Source organism: Delphinapterus leucas, chromosome 16, assembly GCF_059928025.1.
Source record: "Delphinapterus leucas isolate spDelLeu-1000000601 "Yukka" chromosome 16, BTC_Dleu_Yukka2, whole genome shotgun sequence".
Taxonomy (NCBI): domain Eukaryota; kingdom Metazoa; phylum Chordata; class Mammalia; order Artiodactyla; family Monodontidae; genus Delphinapterus; species Delphinapterus leucas.
Genome location: NC_143144.1, coordinates 14,131,229 through 14,148,394, shown reverse-complemented (window position 1 = coordinate 14,148,394; position 17,166 = coordinate 14,131,229). Strand labels below are relative to the sequence as shown.

The following is a 17,166-nucleotide window of genomic DNA, read 5'->3' as shown; positions in this document are numbered from 1 at the left end:
GCAGAGTTTTGTCATGTGTATATATCCATGAAATCATTACCACAATCAAGATAATGAACATATCCATCACCTCAAAAGTTTCCTTGGTCTCTTTTATAATCCATCCCTCCCTTTTCACCGACCTCTCAATGCTAGTCCCCAGGCAACCTCTGGTGTGCTTTCTGCCACTATAGATTAGTTTGCATTTTCTAGAATTTTATTTAGATGGAATCATATAATATATATACTCTTTTGTTTGGCTTCTTTCCATCAGCATAATTACTTTGAGATTCATCCATGTTACTGTATCAATAGTTCACTCTTTATTGCTGAATAAGATTCCATTGCATGGATATGCCATACTTTATTTATCTGTTCTTCCATTGATGGACATTTGAGTTGTTTCTAGGTTTTGGCTATTACAAATAAAGCTCCTATCAATATTAGTGTATAAATCTAGTGTGGATGTATGTTTTCATTAAATTTCAGTAAATATTAAGGGGTGGAATGACTGAGGCATATAGTATGTGTATGATTTTTTTTAATACAGCAGGTTCTTATTAGTCATCCATTTTATACACATCAGTGTATACATGTCAATCCCAACCTCCCAATTCATCACACCACCGCCCCGCCCCCCGCCACTTTCCCCCCTTGGTGTCCATACGTTTGTTCTCTACATCTGTGTCTCAATTTCTGCCCTGCAAACTGGTTCATCTGTACCATTTTCCTAGGCTCCACATATATGCATTAATATGCGATATTTGTTTTTCTCTTTCTGACTTACTTCACTCTGTATGACAGTCTCTAGATTCATCTGCGTTTCTACAAATGACCCAATTTTTTCCCTTTTTACAGCTGAGTAATATTCGATTGTATAGATGTACCACATCTTCTTTATCCATTCGTCTGTCAATGGGCATTTAAGTTGCTTCCATGACCTGGCTATTGTAAATAGTGCTGCAATGAACATTGGGGTGCATGTGTCTTTTTTTTTTTTTTTTTTTTCCAGTACGCAGCCCTCTCACTGTTGTGGCCTCTCCCGTTGCGGAGCACAGGCTCTGGACGCGCAGGCTCAGCGTCCATGGCTCACGGGCCCAGCCGCTCCGCGGCATGTGGGATCTTCCTGGACCGGGGCACGAACCCGTGTCCCCTGCATCGGCAGGTGGACTCTCAACCACTGCGCCACCAGGGAAGCCCCATGTGTCTTTTTGAATTATGGTTTTGTCTAGATATATGCCCAGTAGTGGGATTGCTGGGTCATATGGTAATTCTATTTTTAGCTTTTTAAGGAACCTCCATACTGTTCTCCATAGTGGCTGTATCAATTTACATTCCCACCAACAGTGCAACAGGGTTCCCTTTTCTCCACACCCTCTCCAGCAATTGTTTGTAGATTTTCTGATGATGCCCATTCTAACTGGTGCAAGGTGATACCTCATTGTAGCTTTGATTTGCATTTCTCTAATAATTAGTGATGTTGAGCAGTTTTCATGTGCTTCTTGGCCATCCGTATGTCCTCTTTGGAGAAATGTCTATTTACGTCTTCTGCCTTTTTTTTTTTTTTTTTTTGCGGTACGCGGGCCTCTCACTCTTGTGGCCTCTCCCGTTGCAGAGCACAGGCTCCGGACGCGCAGGCTCAGCGGCCGTGGCTCACGGACCCAGCCGCTCCGCAGCATGTGGGATCTTCCCTGACCGGGGCACGAACCCGTGTCCCCTGCATCGGCAGGCGGACTCTCAACCACTGCACCACCAGGGAAGCCCCGGGTTGTTTGCTTTTTTAATATTGAGCTGCATGAGCTGTTTATATATTTTGGAGATTAATCCTTTGTCCGTTGATTCATTTGCAAATATTTTTTCCCATTCTGAGGGTTGTCTTTTCGTCTTGTTTGTAGTTTCCTTTGCTTTGCAAAAGCTTTTAAGTTTCATTAGGTCCCATTTGTTTATTTTTGTTTTTATTACCATTACTCTAGGAGGTGGATCAAAAAAGATCTTGCTGGGCTTCCCTGGTGGCGCAGTGGTTGAGAGTCCGCCTGCCAATGCTGGGGACGCGGGTTTGTGCCCCGGTCAGGGAAGATCCCACATGCCGCTAGAGCACCTGGGCCGGTGATCTATGGCCGCTGAGCCTGCGCCTCCGGAGACTGTGCTCTGCAACGGGAGAGGCCACAAGAGTGAGAGGCCCGCGTACCGCACAAAAAAAAAAAAAAAAAAAAAAAAAGATCTTGCTATGATTTATGTCAAAGAGTGTTCTTCCTATATTTTCCTCTAAGAGTTTTATAGTGTCCAGTCTTACATTAGGTCTATAATCCATTTTGAGTTTATTTTTGTGTATGGTATTAGGGAGTGTTCTAATTTCATTCTTTCACATGTAGCTGTCCAGTTTTCCCAGCACCAGTTATTGAAGAGACTGCCTTTTCTCCATTGTATATCCTTGCCTCCTTTGTCATAGATTAGTTGACCATAGGTGCATGGGTTTATCTCTGGGCTTTCTATCCTGTTCCATTGTTCTATATTTCTGTTTTGTGCCAGTACCATATTGTCTTGATTACTGTAGCTTTGTAGTATAGTCTGAAGTCAGGGAGTATGATTCCTCCAGCTCCATTTTTTTCCCTCAAGACTGCTTTGGCTATTTGGGGTCTTTTGTGTCTCCATATAAATTTTAAGGTTTTTTGTTCTAGTTCTGTAAAAAATGCCATTATAATTTGATAGGGATTGCATTGAATCTGTAGATTGCTTTGGGTAGCATAGTCATTTTCACAATATTGATTCTTCCAATCCAAGAACATGGTATTTCTTTCCATCTGTTGGTATCATCTTTAATTTCTTTCATCAGTGTCTTATAGTTTTCTGCATACAGGTCTTTTGTCTCCCTAGGTAGGTTTATTCCTAGGTATTTTATTCTTTTTGTTGCAATGGTAAATGGGAGTGTTTCCTTAGTTTCTCTTTCAGATTTTTCATCATTAGTGTATAGGAATGCCAGAGATTTCTGTGCATTAATTTTGTATCCTGCTACTCTACCAAATTCATTGATTAGCTCTAGTAGTTTTCTGGTGGCATCTTTAGGATTCTCTATGTATAGTATCATGTCATCTGCAAACAGTGACAGTTTTACTTCTTCTTTTCCAATCTGTATTCATTTTATTTCTTTTTCTTCTCTGATTGCCATGGCTAGGACTTCCAAAACTATGTTGAATAATAGTGGAAGTTTTTGACTATAATCTCTTCAAATATTTTCTCAGGTCCTTTCTCTCTCTCTTCTCCTTCTGGGACCCCTATAATGCGAATGTTGTTGAGTTTAATGTTGTCCCAGTGGTCTCTTAGGGTGTCTTCATTTCTTTTCATTCTTTTTTCTTTATTCTGTTCTGCAGCAGTGAATTCCACCATTCTGTCTTCCAGGTCACTTATCCGTTCTTCTGCCTCAGTTATTCTGGTGTTGATTCCTTCTAGTGTATTTTTCACTTCAGTTAGTGTGTTGTTCATCTCTGTTTGTTCTTTAATTCTTCTGGATCTTTGTTAAACATTTCTTGCATCTTCTCGATCTTTGCCTCCATTCTTTTTCCAAGGTCCTGGATCATCTTAACTATCATTATTCTGAATTCTTTTTCTGGAAGCTTTCCTATCTCCACTTCATTTAGTTGTTTTTCTGGGGTTTTATCTTGTTCCTTCATCTGGTACATAGCCCTCTGCCTTTTCATCTTGTCTTTCTGTGAATGTGGTTTTTGTTCCTCAGGCTGCAGGATTGTAATTCTTCTTGCTTCTGCTGTCTGCCCTCTGAGTATGTGTATGATTAACTTCATAAAAACCCACCAAGTTGTTTTCCAAAGTGGTTGCACCATTTTACCTTCCACCAATAGCATATAACATTCCAATTTCTCCAAATCCTTGCCAAGACTGGCATGGTCAGTCTTTTGACTTTTTTTTTTTTTTTTTTGGCCACGCTGTGTGGCATGAGGGATCTTAGTTCCCCGACTAGGGATCGAACCCTCACCCTCTGCAGTGGAAGCGTGGAGTCTTTTTTTTTTTTTTAAGATGTATTTATTTTTATATTTATTTTTGTCTGCTTTGGGTCTTTGTTGCTGTGCGTGGGCTTTCTCTAGTTGTGGTGAGTGGAGGCTACTCTTTGTTGCGGTGCACGGGCTTCTCATTGTGGTGGTGTCTCTTGTTGCGGAGCACGGGCTCTAGGAACGCAGGCTTCAGTAGTTGTGGCACACAGGCTTCAGTAGTTGTGGCTCACGGGCTCTAGAGCGCAGGCTCAGTAGTTGTGGCACACGGGCTTAGTTGCTCCGCGGCATGTGGGATCTTCCTGGACCAGGGCTTGAACCTGTGTCCCCTGCATTAGCAAGTGATTCTTAAGCACTGTGCCACCAGGGAAGTCCAATTTCTGTTCTTTTAAGTCAGTAAGTTTGTGGTAATTTTTTCTGGCATCTCTAGGAAAGTGACAGACAAGATGAGGCAAAGTGAAGACCTGCTGCAGCCAGTGTGTGAAGGTCCGAGTGTCACATTCCCATGGAGGAAGCTTTAGGAGCCATGTAGACAGCAGGCTCATGCATTGGCATCAGCCAGCACTGGCATAATGTGCACGTGAACAAGGCAGCCATGGTGGCAGGGGTGAGGTGTACATGGACCCAACAGCACAGGCTCCCAGTCACCAAGGCTGGCCTGGATGCCACCATGGCCCATTTTCCAGCCTGCCAGCAACAGAGGATAACACTGAGCCTGCAATATTGCCCTGGTCCTCGAGGAGATGAACCAGATACTTGGTGGCAGGTTGATTACTCTGGATCCCTCCACTCTGGAGAACAGTGACCATATTGACTCGAGGTGACACATATTGAGTGTGAGTTTGCCTTCTCCACTCTCCAAGGACATAGGGAGTATTTAAACCGTCAAGTTATGTGGGATTCTGCATAACTAAGGAACCTACTTTACAGCAAAAAAGGGCGTGGCAGTGAGCAAGTCCCCATGTCCTGGTTCCATCATCTACCATACCGAGCAAGTGCCAGCCCAACGGTAGGCTGGAACCTTTTCATAGGGTGGTTAAGGCATCAGCTAAGAGACTAATCCTGCAAGGGTGGTGTGCCATCCTCCTTAGTCACTCCCATTACGTGAGGCTGTGTCACCTCCCAATGGGTAGAGGACCAAGGGGTAAAAGAAGGTGTCGCCCTTGCTCTCAGTGACCCACTTAGGGGATTTAGTTTCTCAGTTTTAGTCCCCGAAAGCCTAGAGATCCTGGCTCCAGAGAAAGATGACTTCATCAGCAAATGTGAAGCCATGACTGTCCCTTATTGACTTTTTAAAAAAAAATTTATTTATCTATTTATTTTTGGCTGCATTGGGTCTTCGTTTTTGGGTCTTCGTTGCTGCACGTGGGCTTTCTCTAGTTGTGGTGAGTGGGGTCTACTCTTCGTTGCGGTGTGCGTGCTTCTCATTGTGGTGGCTTCTCTTGTCGTGGAGCACGGGCTCTAGGCACGCGGGCTTCAGTAGTTGTGGCACACGGGCTCTAGAGCGCAGGCTCAGTAGTTGTGGCGCATGGGCTTTGTTGCTCTGCGGCATGTGAGATCTTCCCGGACCAGGGATCGAACCCGTGTCCCCTGCATTGGCAGGTGGACTCTCAACCACTGTGCCACCAGGGAAGTCGCCCCTATTGACTTTGGATTCTTTATGCCAAGAGGCCAACAGGCAGAGAGAGGGGTCACCATCTGAGGAGCCTGAGTGCCCAGAGGGGCTGGGGCCAACCTGAGCCCAAGGAAGGCCAGCTCACTATGCTTGGTGCCCCTGAGTCAGGGCCTTTTCTCTCTTCCTGCATCCCTCTGCTAGCCACATAGCCCTTCCTTCCTCCTGGGCCTCCGTACTCTGTTCAGTCTGATCACAAATTGGTTGTCCTTCCCCTGTCTCTTCCTATTCCATGCTAACCCTTCCCTTGCTAGATTCTTCCACTTTCTCCAGCCAGCCTTTCCATCTGTTTATGAGCATCTTTTCTCTCCATTCTGTGTCAACCCACCTGAATCCTTCCCATCCCGCCCAGTCCCTTCCTTTTCAGGCCTCATCCCCAGCTAAAGCTGGTGAAGCCTGAAGGGTGAGAGGGGGCACTCTGGAGACAGATTGTCTGCTGGGTTTGAATTCTGGTTCAATCAATACCTGTGTCCTTGCGTAAATTAATGTTTCTGGGCCTCGTTTTCCCCATCTGCTCACAATGCTACTCACATCACAGTGTTTGGAGGAAGGTTTAAAGAACTTGTGATGGGTGGGAGGTGGTAATCAGTGTCAGCTATTTTTATGTAAGCTCTTTGAGGGGACAAACCTTCTCTTTCATCTGTGTTTCCAGCCATGAACGAGGACAAAGGAAGACTCTGTTCCTATTGCAGGCCCTCTGCCCATGAGCTGAGTTCTCTCTCTGCCAGCCCAGCACCGTGGAAAATGCAGCCCCATCTCCAACTCTGCTGCCAGCAGTGAACATAGAATCTGTTTGTTTTGGTTATCCATAGTGACATCTTTGATTATCAGGTGGCCACTTCTCCCTCTCTCTCTCTCTCTCTTTTTTTTTGGCCATGACGTACAGCTTGCAGAATCTTACTTCCCTGACCAGGGATCAGACCTGGGCCTCGTGAGTGAAAGGGCCAAGTCCTAACCACTGGACCGCCAGGGAATTCCCAGGGTGGCCACTTCTCTTGCTCCGTGAGTGTGCATTGGGGTTACTCAGTTTTCAGCTCATGGCTGGGGTGGTCTGGAGGGCCCATGATGGCTTCATTCACATGCCTGGTGCTTTAGTGGAGAAGGCCAGAAGCTGGTCTCAGTGAGTTCCCTCTCTATGAGGTTTCAGGGCCTCTCAACATGGTCTCTCCAGAAGGGTAGTAAGAATTCTTACCTGGCAGCTGAGAATTCCAAGGCTGAGTGTTCTGAGAGACATAAAGTGGAAGCTTATAAAACCCTGAGACCCAAGGTGGCCTAGCATCACTTCCTCTGTATTCTATTAGTCAAAACAGTTAAAGAGCCTGCCCAGATCTAAGGGCAGGGCACACAGACCCCACTTCAGTATGGGAGAAGTTCCGAAGAATTCATGGCCATCTTTCAACTGCCACAGTGGAACAGCTAGAACGCTCTTTGGAAAGGAGAGTCCATATCCAGATGAAGTGTCTATTCTAGTAAGATCAAAGTGCTATTCCTTCCATGATGGAAGCTGTCCAACATAATCAACTTGGGGAATGGTGTCATACTGGGGAATCAGTATTGGTCTCTGCTGCTGGCAAGTTGGGTGCTCACCAGTGGCCGTAGCCAGGTTGGCCTTGGTGAGTGGACGTCTACGATGTTCAGCCCATACGTAACCTCCATCCCTGCCACTGTGGCCACTTTGCTTATGAGCCTATTGGGTGATGACAGGGGTGGCTGAGGAAAGAGGCTGAATGGTAACCACAGAATGGATCATCCTATCCCCTTGATTATTAAAATTCTCCTCTGCTGAGGTCACCCTTTGGTGAGCATTCACACAGGACACAAATGTGGCTTTATTTTGCCTGTTCAGAGAAGTCTATCCATATACCTCTTCCCCAAACTTCACTGTCACCAATATTCCAATTGTGTTCCTTCTAAATCCTTGAGCATTCAACCCAAACATTGGCCATGGCCCATGAATCAGCAGACTCGTACCTCTGGCCTTTTCTCCCTCCAGGAAAAAATGAACAACCAAGTTCACTATCATTCTCCAGGGTCCACCTGTCTTTTGCATAGGCCAAATGAGTGAGTTGAATGGGTCTGTAGGTGGGAATCATCACTCCAGCATCCTTCAAGTCCGTCCTTCCAGCAACACAGTATTTTTGGTTTACTGTTTTCCTAGGTAGAGGCAGTTCTAGTAGCTTCCATTTGGCCTTTCCTACCATAACAGTCCTCACTCCACAGATCAGAGAACCAATGTGAGGATTCTGTCAGTTGCTGCGTATGTCTATTCCAATTCTGAAACTGGGCAAATAACCATAGGGTGGCATCAGAGACCCTCTGTGAGTGGACCTGAGCTAAATCTTCATGGATCACCTGTGCTCCATTAGCCCCTACTCTCTGAATGGTGAGTCTTCAGAAATTAGTTCAGAGCCAGTGTCCAGTAATCCCTGAAAAGTATGATTATCTCTCTCTAATGCACAGTACTGACGCTGGCAAACAGCTGTTGGTCCTTTTGGGGAAGGCTGAGAGAAAGATGAACGATATCCGTGGTTGTCTTTGGCTCTCTGCTTCTCGCTGTTTCATGGGTTCTACAGAAAAAGTTTCTTTGCGGAGTGTGGGCGGATCGGGAGTGGCCAGCAGGAGGGTATTTTTGTTCAGTCCCTGTGCAGCCCCCATAAAGTGGCAAGAAGGGACATACATCTTCCTCTATCTTTTTTTTTTTTGGCTGCGTTGGGTCTTCTTTGGTGCACGCGGGCTTTCTCTAGTTGCGGAGAGCGGGGGCTACGCTTCGTTGTGGTGCGCGGGCTTCTCATAGCGGTGGCTTCTCTTGTTGCGGAGCACACGCTCTAGGCACGGGGGCTTAGAGGCCTGTAGGGTCTTCCCGGACCAGGGCTTGAACCACTGTGCCGCCAGGGAAGTCTCATCTTCCTCTATCTTTGCAAGGCCCCAGCAATGAGGTTTTTACCTGAGCCTTAGATCCACAGGTCTCTTCCCGGCCACCGCCCACCTGGCACCTCCAGGCCTCTCAGCCCCACCCCTCCCGGATGGCCCCGCCCCCCGCCCTACCAGCCAATCGGAGGCTCCGATCCTGGAGCGTCACAATAACCGCTTCTCAGCCCCGCCCACGGTGTTCCCATGATGACATTAAGCAGCCTGGGTGGAGAGAGCCGGACTTTCCTGGCCACCTCACGCGGGGAGACCGGCACAGGTACACTAGGAACAGGTGAGGGGCTGAGATTGCGGGAAGACAGATTCTTCAAAGCGCCCCGTCCCTCCCCCGCACCCCTCCTTGTTGGTTTGTGAAAATTTTGGCTCCGCCTCATGTGTCTTCTGGTTCAGTCAGCTTCTCATAGGTACCCTGGCCTCTCCTTGTCCCCCAAAACAAAGCTGTAATAACATTGGTTGGGCTCTCTGAGCAAAGTGCACCGAGAACGGAGCCTCCTGAGGGCCTTTCCCTTTGTCAGGGACAGAGGCAGCCTGGCCCAGTTCTGACCATAGGACCAGAGATTGGGGACTGGGGTGTGTGTGGTCTGGGAGAGTTTTGTCCTCGTTAAATGATGTGAGGCGCTGTGGCGCCATCCATGACCATGCGGGGAAGGAAGAGCCTCTTGGAGAAGCGGACTCGGAGCCTTGCTTACAGCCGTTAAGAGGCTAAAGTAGCCAAGCCCAGCACCAGAAATCCCCGTTTCAGCCCTCTCCCTCTCACCACATCTCCAAGCTTTCCAGTTTACCTCACCTTCCCTCTTCCTTGAAGCCCTTGTCGACTAAAAAGTTATTCACCACCTAAAAGTTGAGAGTTATGTTTTATTCAGCGGGAAGTTTTAGGACTTCAAGCCGGGGAGGCAGCATCTCAAGTAACCCTGGGAGAACTGCTCCGAGGAGGCGGGGGCAGGTTATATATGAGTTTTGCAACAAAGGGCAGGTAGTCTGAACGTCAAAAGAGGACTGTTAATTAAAGAAACCCAGATATGTCAAGTTGAGGAATTTCGTGCTTTTCTAGGTATGGGAAGATGCGAGAGTCTGGGCTCACTGCCGTCATATCTTTGATATGCACCTCAGCTATCTGGGGCCAGGATCTTGTGTTTTCATATCCTGAGTTTCCTCAGGGCTCAGTCTAGGGAGTGGCTGCAGTCTGATGGCTACCAGGTGGTAGATATTCTTTCCTTCCCGAGTTTCCTCAGGGCTCACAAGCTCACGCTGGAGGGCTGCAATCGCTGATGACTGTGACATCCTTTGTTTACTGATGTGGCAGGCAATATTCCATTTTTCACCCTTTCCCCACTTGTATTGAGGTGGCATTCCTTGGTCCTTTTTTTTTTTTTTTTTTTTTTTTTTGTGGTACGCGGGCCTCTCACTGTTGTGGCAGAGCACAGGCTCCGGACGCGCAGGCTCAGCGGCCATGGCTCACGAGCCCAGCCGCTCCACAGCATGTGGGATCTTCCCGGACCGGGGCACGAACCTGCGTCCCCCGCATCGGCATGCGGACTCTCAACCACTGCGCCACCAGGGAAGCCTTCCTTGGTCCTTTCTCAAGAGGCCCCACTCCCGAATCTCACCGCCACCTGGGGTGATGGCAGTGCCATTGGCTCAGCCCTTGGACTCTTTCTCTTTTTCTCTTTATCCCTGTAAGTGAAGTTATGGCTTTAAATTCTGTGTGCTGACTCTCCAAACCACTGTCTCCAGTCCGTTTTTCTGGACACAAGGCTAAGCAGACGACTACCTCATATACATCCACGCTTGGATGTCTAATAACTATCTCAAATTGAGCACATTCAAAATAGAACTACTGATCACCACGCCTCAAAAAGCATTATCATTCATCAGTATTCCCCATTTCAGTAAAGGAGGCACCCTGCCCTGGAGGCCCAGGCCTGACCCCCATTTCTTTCTACCTAGTCTACATTTAAATCCCATCACTACCCTCCGCCTCCACTGCTCCTGCTCTGAACTACTGCAAGAGCCTAAGAAGGGATCCCCCTATTGCTGCTCTAGATCCCAATCAACTCTCCCCACATTTTGGCGCACGTCACTATGAACTGCCCACGCCCTACCCCACCCCACACTTCCTTGTTCCTGCTCACACTGGCCCCTTGAAGTTCTCCTGGCTTTACAAGCTCATTTTTGCTGCATGACTTACCTTCCCTGATCATTATATCTAAACCTGACCCCTGGTCCAAGGCACTCCCACATAGGTAATACTCTGAAGGAAGCAATACCACAAATAAGCATGTAAGGTAGTGTTCAGCTTCACAGCTGTGGTGGAATTACTGGTCTGGATGCTTCACTTTACTGCAGTAGTGGCCTCCAGCCAAGATGACATCATGGTGAGTAGCATGGACTTTCTGTCCCTTGACTTTGGGCTTGGTAGGTGACTTGTTTTGAAACTCCTGTGGCTGTGATGTGAGCAGAAGCTTGTTCTCATGTGTTTCTGCCATCACCAGCAGTAGAATGTATGCAGATTGCCCATTGGTCCCAGGATAATTAGAGACCCAGGGAGCAGACCTGAGCACACCCTATTGGCTGAGGTCCAGCCACCCCAGGGTGCATGAATGTGGAACAAAGTCTTATATGCCGTGGAGACTTTGTGGCTGTTTGTTACACAGTATTCTGGGAATAGCCAACCAATTTACAATGTTGTGTTAGTTTCAGGTGTACAGCAAAGTGAATCAGTTATACATATACATATATCCACTCTTTTTTAGATTTTTTTCCCATATAGGCCATTACAGAGTATTGAGTAGAGTTCACTGTGCTATACAGTAGGTCTTTATTAGTTATCTGTTTTATATATAGTAATGTGTATATGTCAAACCCAATCTCCCAATTTATCTTTCCCTCCTCTTACCCCCGAGTAATCATTACTTTGTTTTCTACATCTGTGACTCTATTTCTGTTTTTTTTTAATTAATTAATTATTGGCTGTGTTGGTTCTTCCTTGCTGCGTGTGGGCTTTTCTCTAGTTGCAGTGAGCAGGGGCTACTCGGTGCGCGGACTTCTCACCGCGGTGGCCTCTCTTGTTGCAGAGCACGGACTCCAGGCGCACAGACTTCAGCAGTTCAGGCACATGGGCTCAGTAGTTGTGGCTCACGGGCTTTGTTGCCCCGTGGCATGTGGGATCTTCCCGGACCAGGGCTTGAACCCTGGCAATGATATATAGAGATAGAGACTATGAAATATGCATTTGGTAAGGGCTCAGGAAACAGGAATGTTAATTTGCTGCTGGTAAGAGGGTAAATTGGTAGCAACCTGTTTGGAAGTCTTATTTGGCTATAAGTATTAAAATTATTACATTAGCTCAATACTTCTATTACTAAAAATTTATTCTAAGAAACAAGGACATGCACAGAGAATTATTGACAAGGATATTCACTAAAATATTATTTCACAGTGTAGTAAAATGTAAATGTTAGTAGAGGACATTGTTGTTTTATAATTCCCAAATGATAGACACTAGAGCCCTTCTAATACAGGCATCAGTTATGAGGAATGCTTAGCAATGTGCCAGGCAAATAGCTCTCTGAGCAAGGACTGGGACCCACTTCCATCCCATTGCCCAGACTTTACCCTCAGGGCTAACAACATGGAGTGAAGCTCACCCATGGCTGTCTGCTCGCCCGCCCTGCTCCTGGGGGAGCAGAAATTCTGCCTTGAAGAACTGGAGGCAAAAACTGAGACAGGTCCTGCAGCAGGGAGGGGCCCAAGGAGGCTCTGGCAGGAGCGTAGCGCTGCGGGGGAAGGGTACGCCATTGTTCTAGGGAAGCTACAGAAACGTACCATAATGACTTCACGAGCCTACTCCGGAATGGTCAAGTGGCCCTTGACGAAGCTCTTACCTATGATCTCATTTGATCTTCAGGTCAGGGCTGAGATGGACAGCGGTCACCAAAGCTCAAAGGACGAGCTTCCCCGAGGTCTCCGAGTGAAAATGAGAGCTAACACCATGGGCACTCACGAAGCTGTGCTCTTCTAAGTTCTTTGAACATATTAATTCATTTAAGGTTCATAACAAGCCGAGGGAGGAGGCTCTCTCATCATTATTCTATAGATAGGAAGCAGAGAAACGCAGCGAGGCCACAGCCAGCTTGTGGCAGAGCTGGGGCGTGAACTCAGGGGTCCTCACTCAGGGTCCACACACTCGGCCTGGATCCCAGCAGGCTCCTAGGTCCACCTCACTGGTTTTTGGCTCTCAAACGTCTTCTCTGCCTCACTGCCTGGCCCTGGGAAAAGGGCAGGCTGAGGGCCAGGAGTAAGTGAATTGTCCTGGCTGGCCACAGTATGGACTGCTTCAAAACGTACGGTTTCTTCTTCTTTTTTATTTTATAAATTTATTTTTATTTTTGGCTGTGTTGAGTCTTCACTGCTGTGCGTGGGCTTTCTCTAGTTGCAGGAGCAGGGGCTACTCTTTGTTGTGGTGCGCGGGCTTCTCATTGTGGTGGCTTCTCTTGTTGCAGAGCATGGGCTCTAGGTGCACGGACTTCAGTAGTTGTGGCTCGTGGGCCCTAGAGCGCAGGCTCAGTAGTTGTGGCGCACGGGCTTAGTTGCTCCGCGGCATGTGGGATCTTCCTGGACCAGGGCTCGAACCCGTGTCCCCTGCATTGGCAGGTGGATTCTTAACCACTGTGCCACCAGGGAAGCCCATATGGTTTCTTCTTGATGACAAGACCCCCTTTTAGGCAGGACAGAAGCGGAGGAACGGGAGCGGCAGACCTCTCCCAGGCACGAGCCCGGCATCCGTTGTCTCACCGTGTGGGTGGGAGCTGGGAGGCAGGCACTGTAGGCTATCACTCTCTTTGTTTCCTTCCCTCCAGAGCACAGACACGCCACTGTGTACTGATGGAGTTCATCAGTCAGTGTGAGGGCGCGTTGCCGGAAGATGTGACTCTGTTCCCCCTCACCCTGAGGACAAGGCAGGGCCACCGCACGATACAACAACATGCCGATCTCCATGGATTCCTGAAACACAGGTCAGTGCCCCAGACACACAGTCGTGGTGATTTGCTTGCTTCTATTCTGAACTCAGATTCCTAGAAGCCCTCACTCGGTTCCGTGGGACAGTCTTACAGGTGATGTTAGCTGATGCTAAGAATCCTGTACCCATGAGTCTTTTTTGTAGTGTCATTTGCTGAATATGCAATCCAGTCCTTCCCACCCTGGCTTTGAGACGGTCCTTTGTTGGACATGCAACTTCTGGCTTTTAACTTAAAATGGTTCTTCAGGCAAGTGTGGCAGGAAAGCAGAAGCCATCTGCTGAAGACAAGACTGAATGGCCTGGTTAAATTATTACAGTAACCAGCAATATCAGGATAAAGAGAAGAAATAACCTTTCGTGACGTTTGATACAGAACTACTTCTCAGGGTTACCCCAGGGGCATGAGCACCGTGACATAGCCAGCCTTCCGACTCACCCTGTAAAGCACACAGACTCTAAATGTTTTTTTAATGTAACATTTTTTCATACTCTGCACATTCTGCATATACAAAATTAACCTCCTAAAGGTTGAACTTCATTTTTAGATTTTAGAGCTTTGCCTGCCCTGCGGGCTGGATAAGTAGGTCAGCAGGTCAGCTCTTCAATGTTGCATTAATAAAAAATGTGGAGCTAATTAAATGTAAAGGATAGCACCGTGCCTCTTATTCTTAGGGTCTCTTGCACGCGACTGCTGTGTCAGGTGACAGGTGAAGGAACAAAAACCTCTGGGGCATTTGTTTATTCAGGAAGCATCAAGATGGTGTGGTGTAAAGCCACGTTGACAGCATTGGTTTTTTCTGAGTTTAGTGTTTGATCATAAGAAAGACAATACCAAATAGGCTTGTCTGAAGAGACTGGCCCCTTGGCTGAGGCTGAATCCTAATTTCCTGGGAGTAAGACACAGGTACAAGGCCATGGACAGAGAGTGGACAGGGCATGTGAAGCCAGGCCTTTTAGGCTATGGCACGAAGGGAGTAAGACTAGGAAGAAAAGCAAGGAAGTCATTAAAACTGAGGATCAAAGTGAACACCTGGGTGGGTCAGGGGGATATGGCCACATCCGGTGCCAATGGTTTGCCCCCTTGAGTTACAGACTCAGGCTTAGGCACACACAGAAGATGTCTGAACATGATGGTGTGTCTACTTCATCCACTGAGACATAGTAGCACACTGGCCCTACTTCCTAGTGCTCTTTATGCCCTGCCTTTATAACCTCTCATACACATAATGTGATAGTTATTCTTTTTATTTTGCTGTACGCGGACCTCTCACTGTTGTGGCCTCTCCCATTGTGGAGCACAGGCTCTGGACGTGCAGGCTCAGCGGCCATGGCTCATGGGTGCAGCCACTCCGCGGCATGTGGGATCTTCCCGGACCAGGGCACGAACCCGTGTCCCCTGCATCGGCAGGCAGACTCTCAACCACTGCGCCACCAGGGAAGCCCGACATTTATTCTTTTAAGGTGCAAAACATGTTTACATACAAAAACTTGAATCCCCACAAAATCTGTGCAAGCCTAAGACACAGCCCTGACACTCACAGCCCTGATTCTCCCTGACACAAATGTCCTACGCAAATCTGGTCTAGGAAAAACTCACCTTTAAGATGAGATGAGGAAAAGAATCTAGCAAAGGATCACTTTGGAGATCACTACATGAGAAAAGTCAAGGCAACACAAACGGTTGAGGAAGGACTGTTGCCACAAGGCCCATGAAAAGCACGACCAAACATCTTGTGTCAAGTGACACCAGATGATAGAGTCTCCTCTGCAAACAGGAGACACATGTGGAGACACAGAGATGAGGGGAAGAGGGCAGGACCTCAGAGATGAACCATGACCTGGCAGAGCTCAGGGATGGAAAAGCCCTGCTCGGAAGTGATTTCCTCTGGGAGCAGGCAGTGGAGAAAAGAGGAGGGAGTCTCTACAAAGAGCCTCTTTCTCACCCTACTCAGTGTCTGAGCCCTCTGGACTGATTCCCTTGCAGGAGTGCTCAGGAGTTTGCTCATACATCTCCAGTGGCTGGGAGGCCTGTTCTAGGACTGCTCTATGATGGAGAAGGCCTTCCTTAGGACAAGCTGTTCTCTCTCCAACCTTGACTCCCCACTAGCTGGTCCTAGATCTCTTCTTTTTAGGGCTTCATGAACCTCTGGGCTCCCTCTCATGGGTCTCCCACCCATGTTCCCAAGTCTAAGCTCCTTAAATCCCAAATCCTTGATCTCTCAGTTGCTACAGCCTTGATCCATAGGCTCATGGTCCCTGACCTCAGAGCCCTCTGCCTCCTGTCAAAAGTACCCTGGCCACCCCTTCTCCAGGACCCTTGAAACCCCACTTCTTTGTGTTCTGCCTCATTGCATCTGGACACCTGAGCATTGAATTAGAGATGGGGTGTGGGGACCTGGAAGTGATGCAGAAACAAGAGTTTAGTGTTGTATGTCATCACCATGGAAACACCTGGTCCTGTGATCTGGGTGCAGCTTCAGGGATGTGGGACCAGAGTCAGACCAGCAGGGGCGCCAGTCTTCACTCCACAAGTGTTTCTGAGTGGCTGTTCTGCTAGGCCTCTTCTCTCCCCTGATCTCCTCGGAGCATTGGGTCCTTGGGAAGCATCGGGTTCCTGGGGCTCATTGAGGAACTGGGGAGCTCCAGGATTGAGGGGCTGCTCCACTGCAGGCTCAATGTGTGGCGGACACAGAACAAGTATCAGATAAGGAGCCCATCACAGGGCACCCACAACTGACAAGGGCAGAATAAATGTCAGCTAAAGGAGACCATCAGGGGACCCTCAGAATTAAACACAGGAGTGACTGAGTTGAGGCTGTTCACTACTCATCAGAGAGGACCAGAGAGTGGAAAAGCAAGTCTTGGAATAGAAATGCAAGAGGACTGGGCGTACCGGAAGACCCACATGGCCTGAGAACTCAGCACCTCTGACTCTGGCTTAGAAGAGGCCTAAGGCTTCAAGCTGTGGCGAGGGCAGGGCTTTTAATGAAATAACATCTGTTAAGAAGGACTGGGCGACTTAAAGTCTGTACTGCCTGAGGAGCCATGGCCTGGGCCAGTTTCTTGATGTGCGCAGGCAGCCAGTGCTTACTACCATTTTTTTTTCTTTTTCGGTACACGGGCCTCTCACTGTTGTGGCCTCTCCCATTGCGGAGCACAGGCTCCGGATGCGCAGGCTCAGCAGCCATGGCTCACGGGCCCAGCCGCTCCGCAGCATGTGGGATCTTCCCAGACCGGGGCACGAACCCGTGTCCCCTGCATCGGCAGGCTCTCAACCACTGCGCCACCAGGGAAGCCCCATACTACCATTTTATTCTTGGAGCTCCACTCTCCTTAAGACATTGAGTGAATCAACAACGAACTGAGCCAAAGTTTAAAAATATACGTACAGAAATGCAACAAGTGCTGGGACTTCCCTGGTGGTCCAGTGGCTAAGGCTCTGTGCTCCCAATGCAGGGGGCCCAGTTTCGATCCCTGGTCAGGGAAGTAGATCCCACATGCCGCAACTAGAAGATACTGCCTGCTGCAACTAAGACCCAGCACAGCCAAATAAATAAATAAATATT

The 17,166-nt window shown here is 48.0% G+C and overlaps 1 protein-coding gene across 5 annotated transcripts in view; it reads left to right on the top strand.

The window, feature by feature from the left end:
- Positions 1-17,166, top strand: part of LOC115804013 (uncharacterized) — a 193,969-nt gene that overhangs the window by 10,965 nt on the left and 165,838 nt on the right. Inside the window, exons 1-2 of one of the 5 annotated variants that reach the window (XM_089897508.1) lie at positions 5,690-8,854; positions 13,440-13,595. In XM_089897508.1, the coding sequence (XP_089753634.1) occupies positions 8,676-8,854; positions 13,440-13,595 (335 nt within the window). In that variant the 5' untranslated portion in view covers positions 5,690-8,675. Of the gene's footprint in view, positions 1-5,689; positions 8,855-10,179; positions 10,956-13,439; positions 13,596-17,166 lie in introns of those variants that run through there. The other 4 variants (XR_016388044.1, XR_016388043.1, XR_016388045.1 and 1 more) reach the window with 4 other exon arrangements.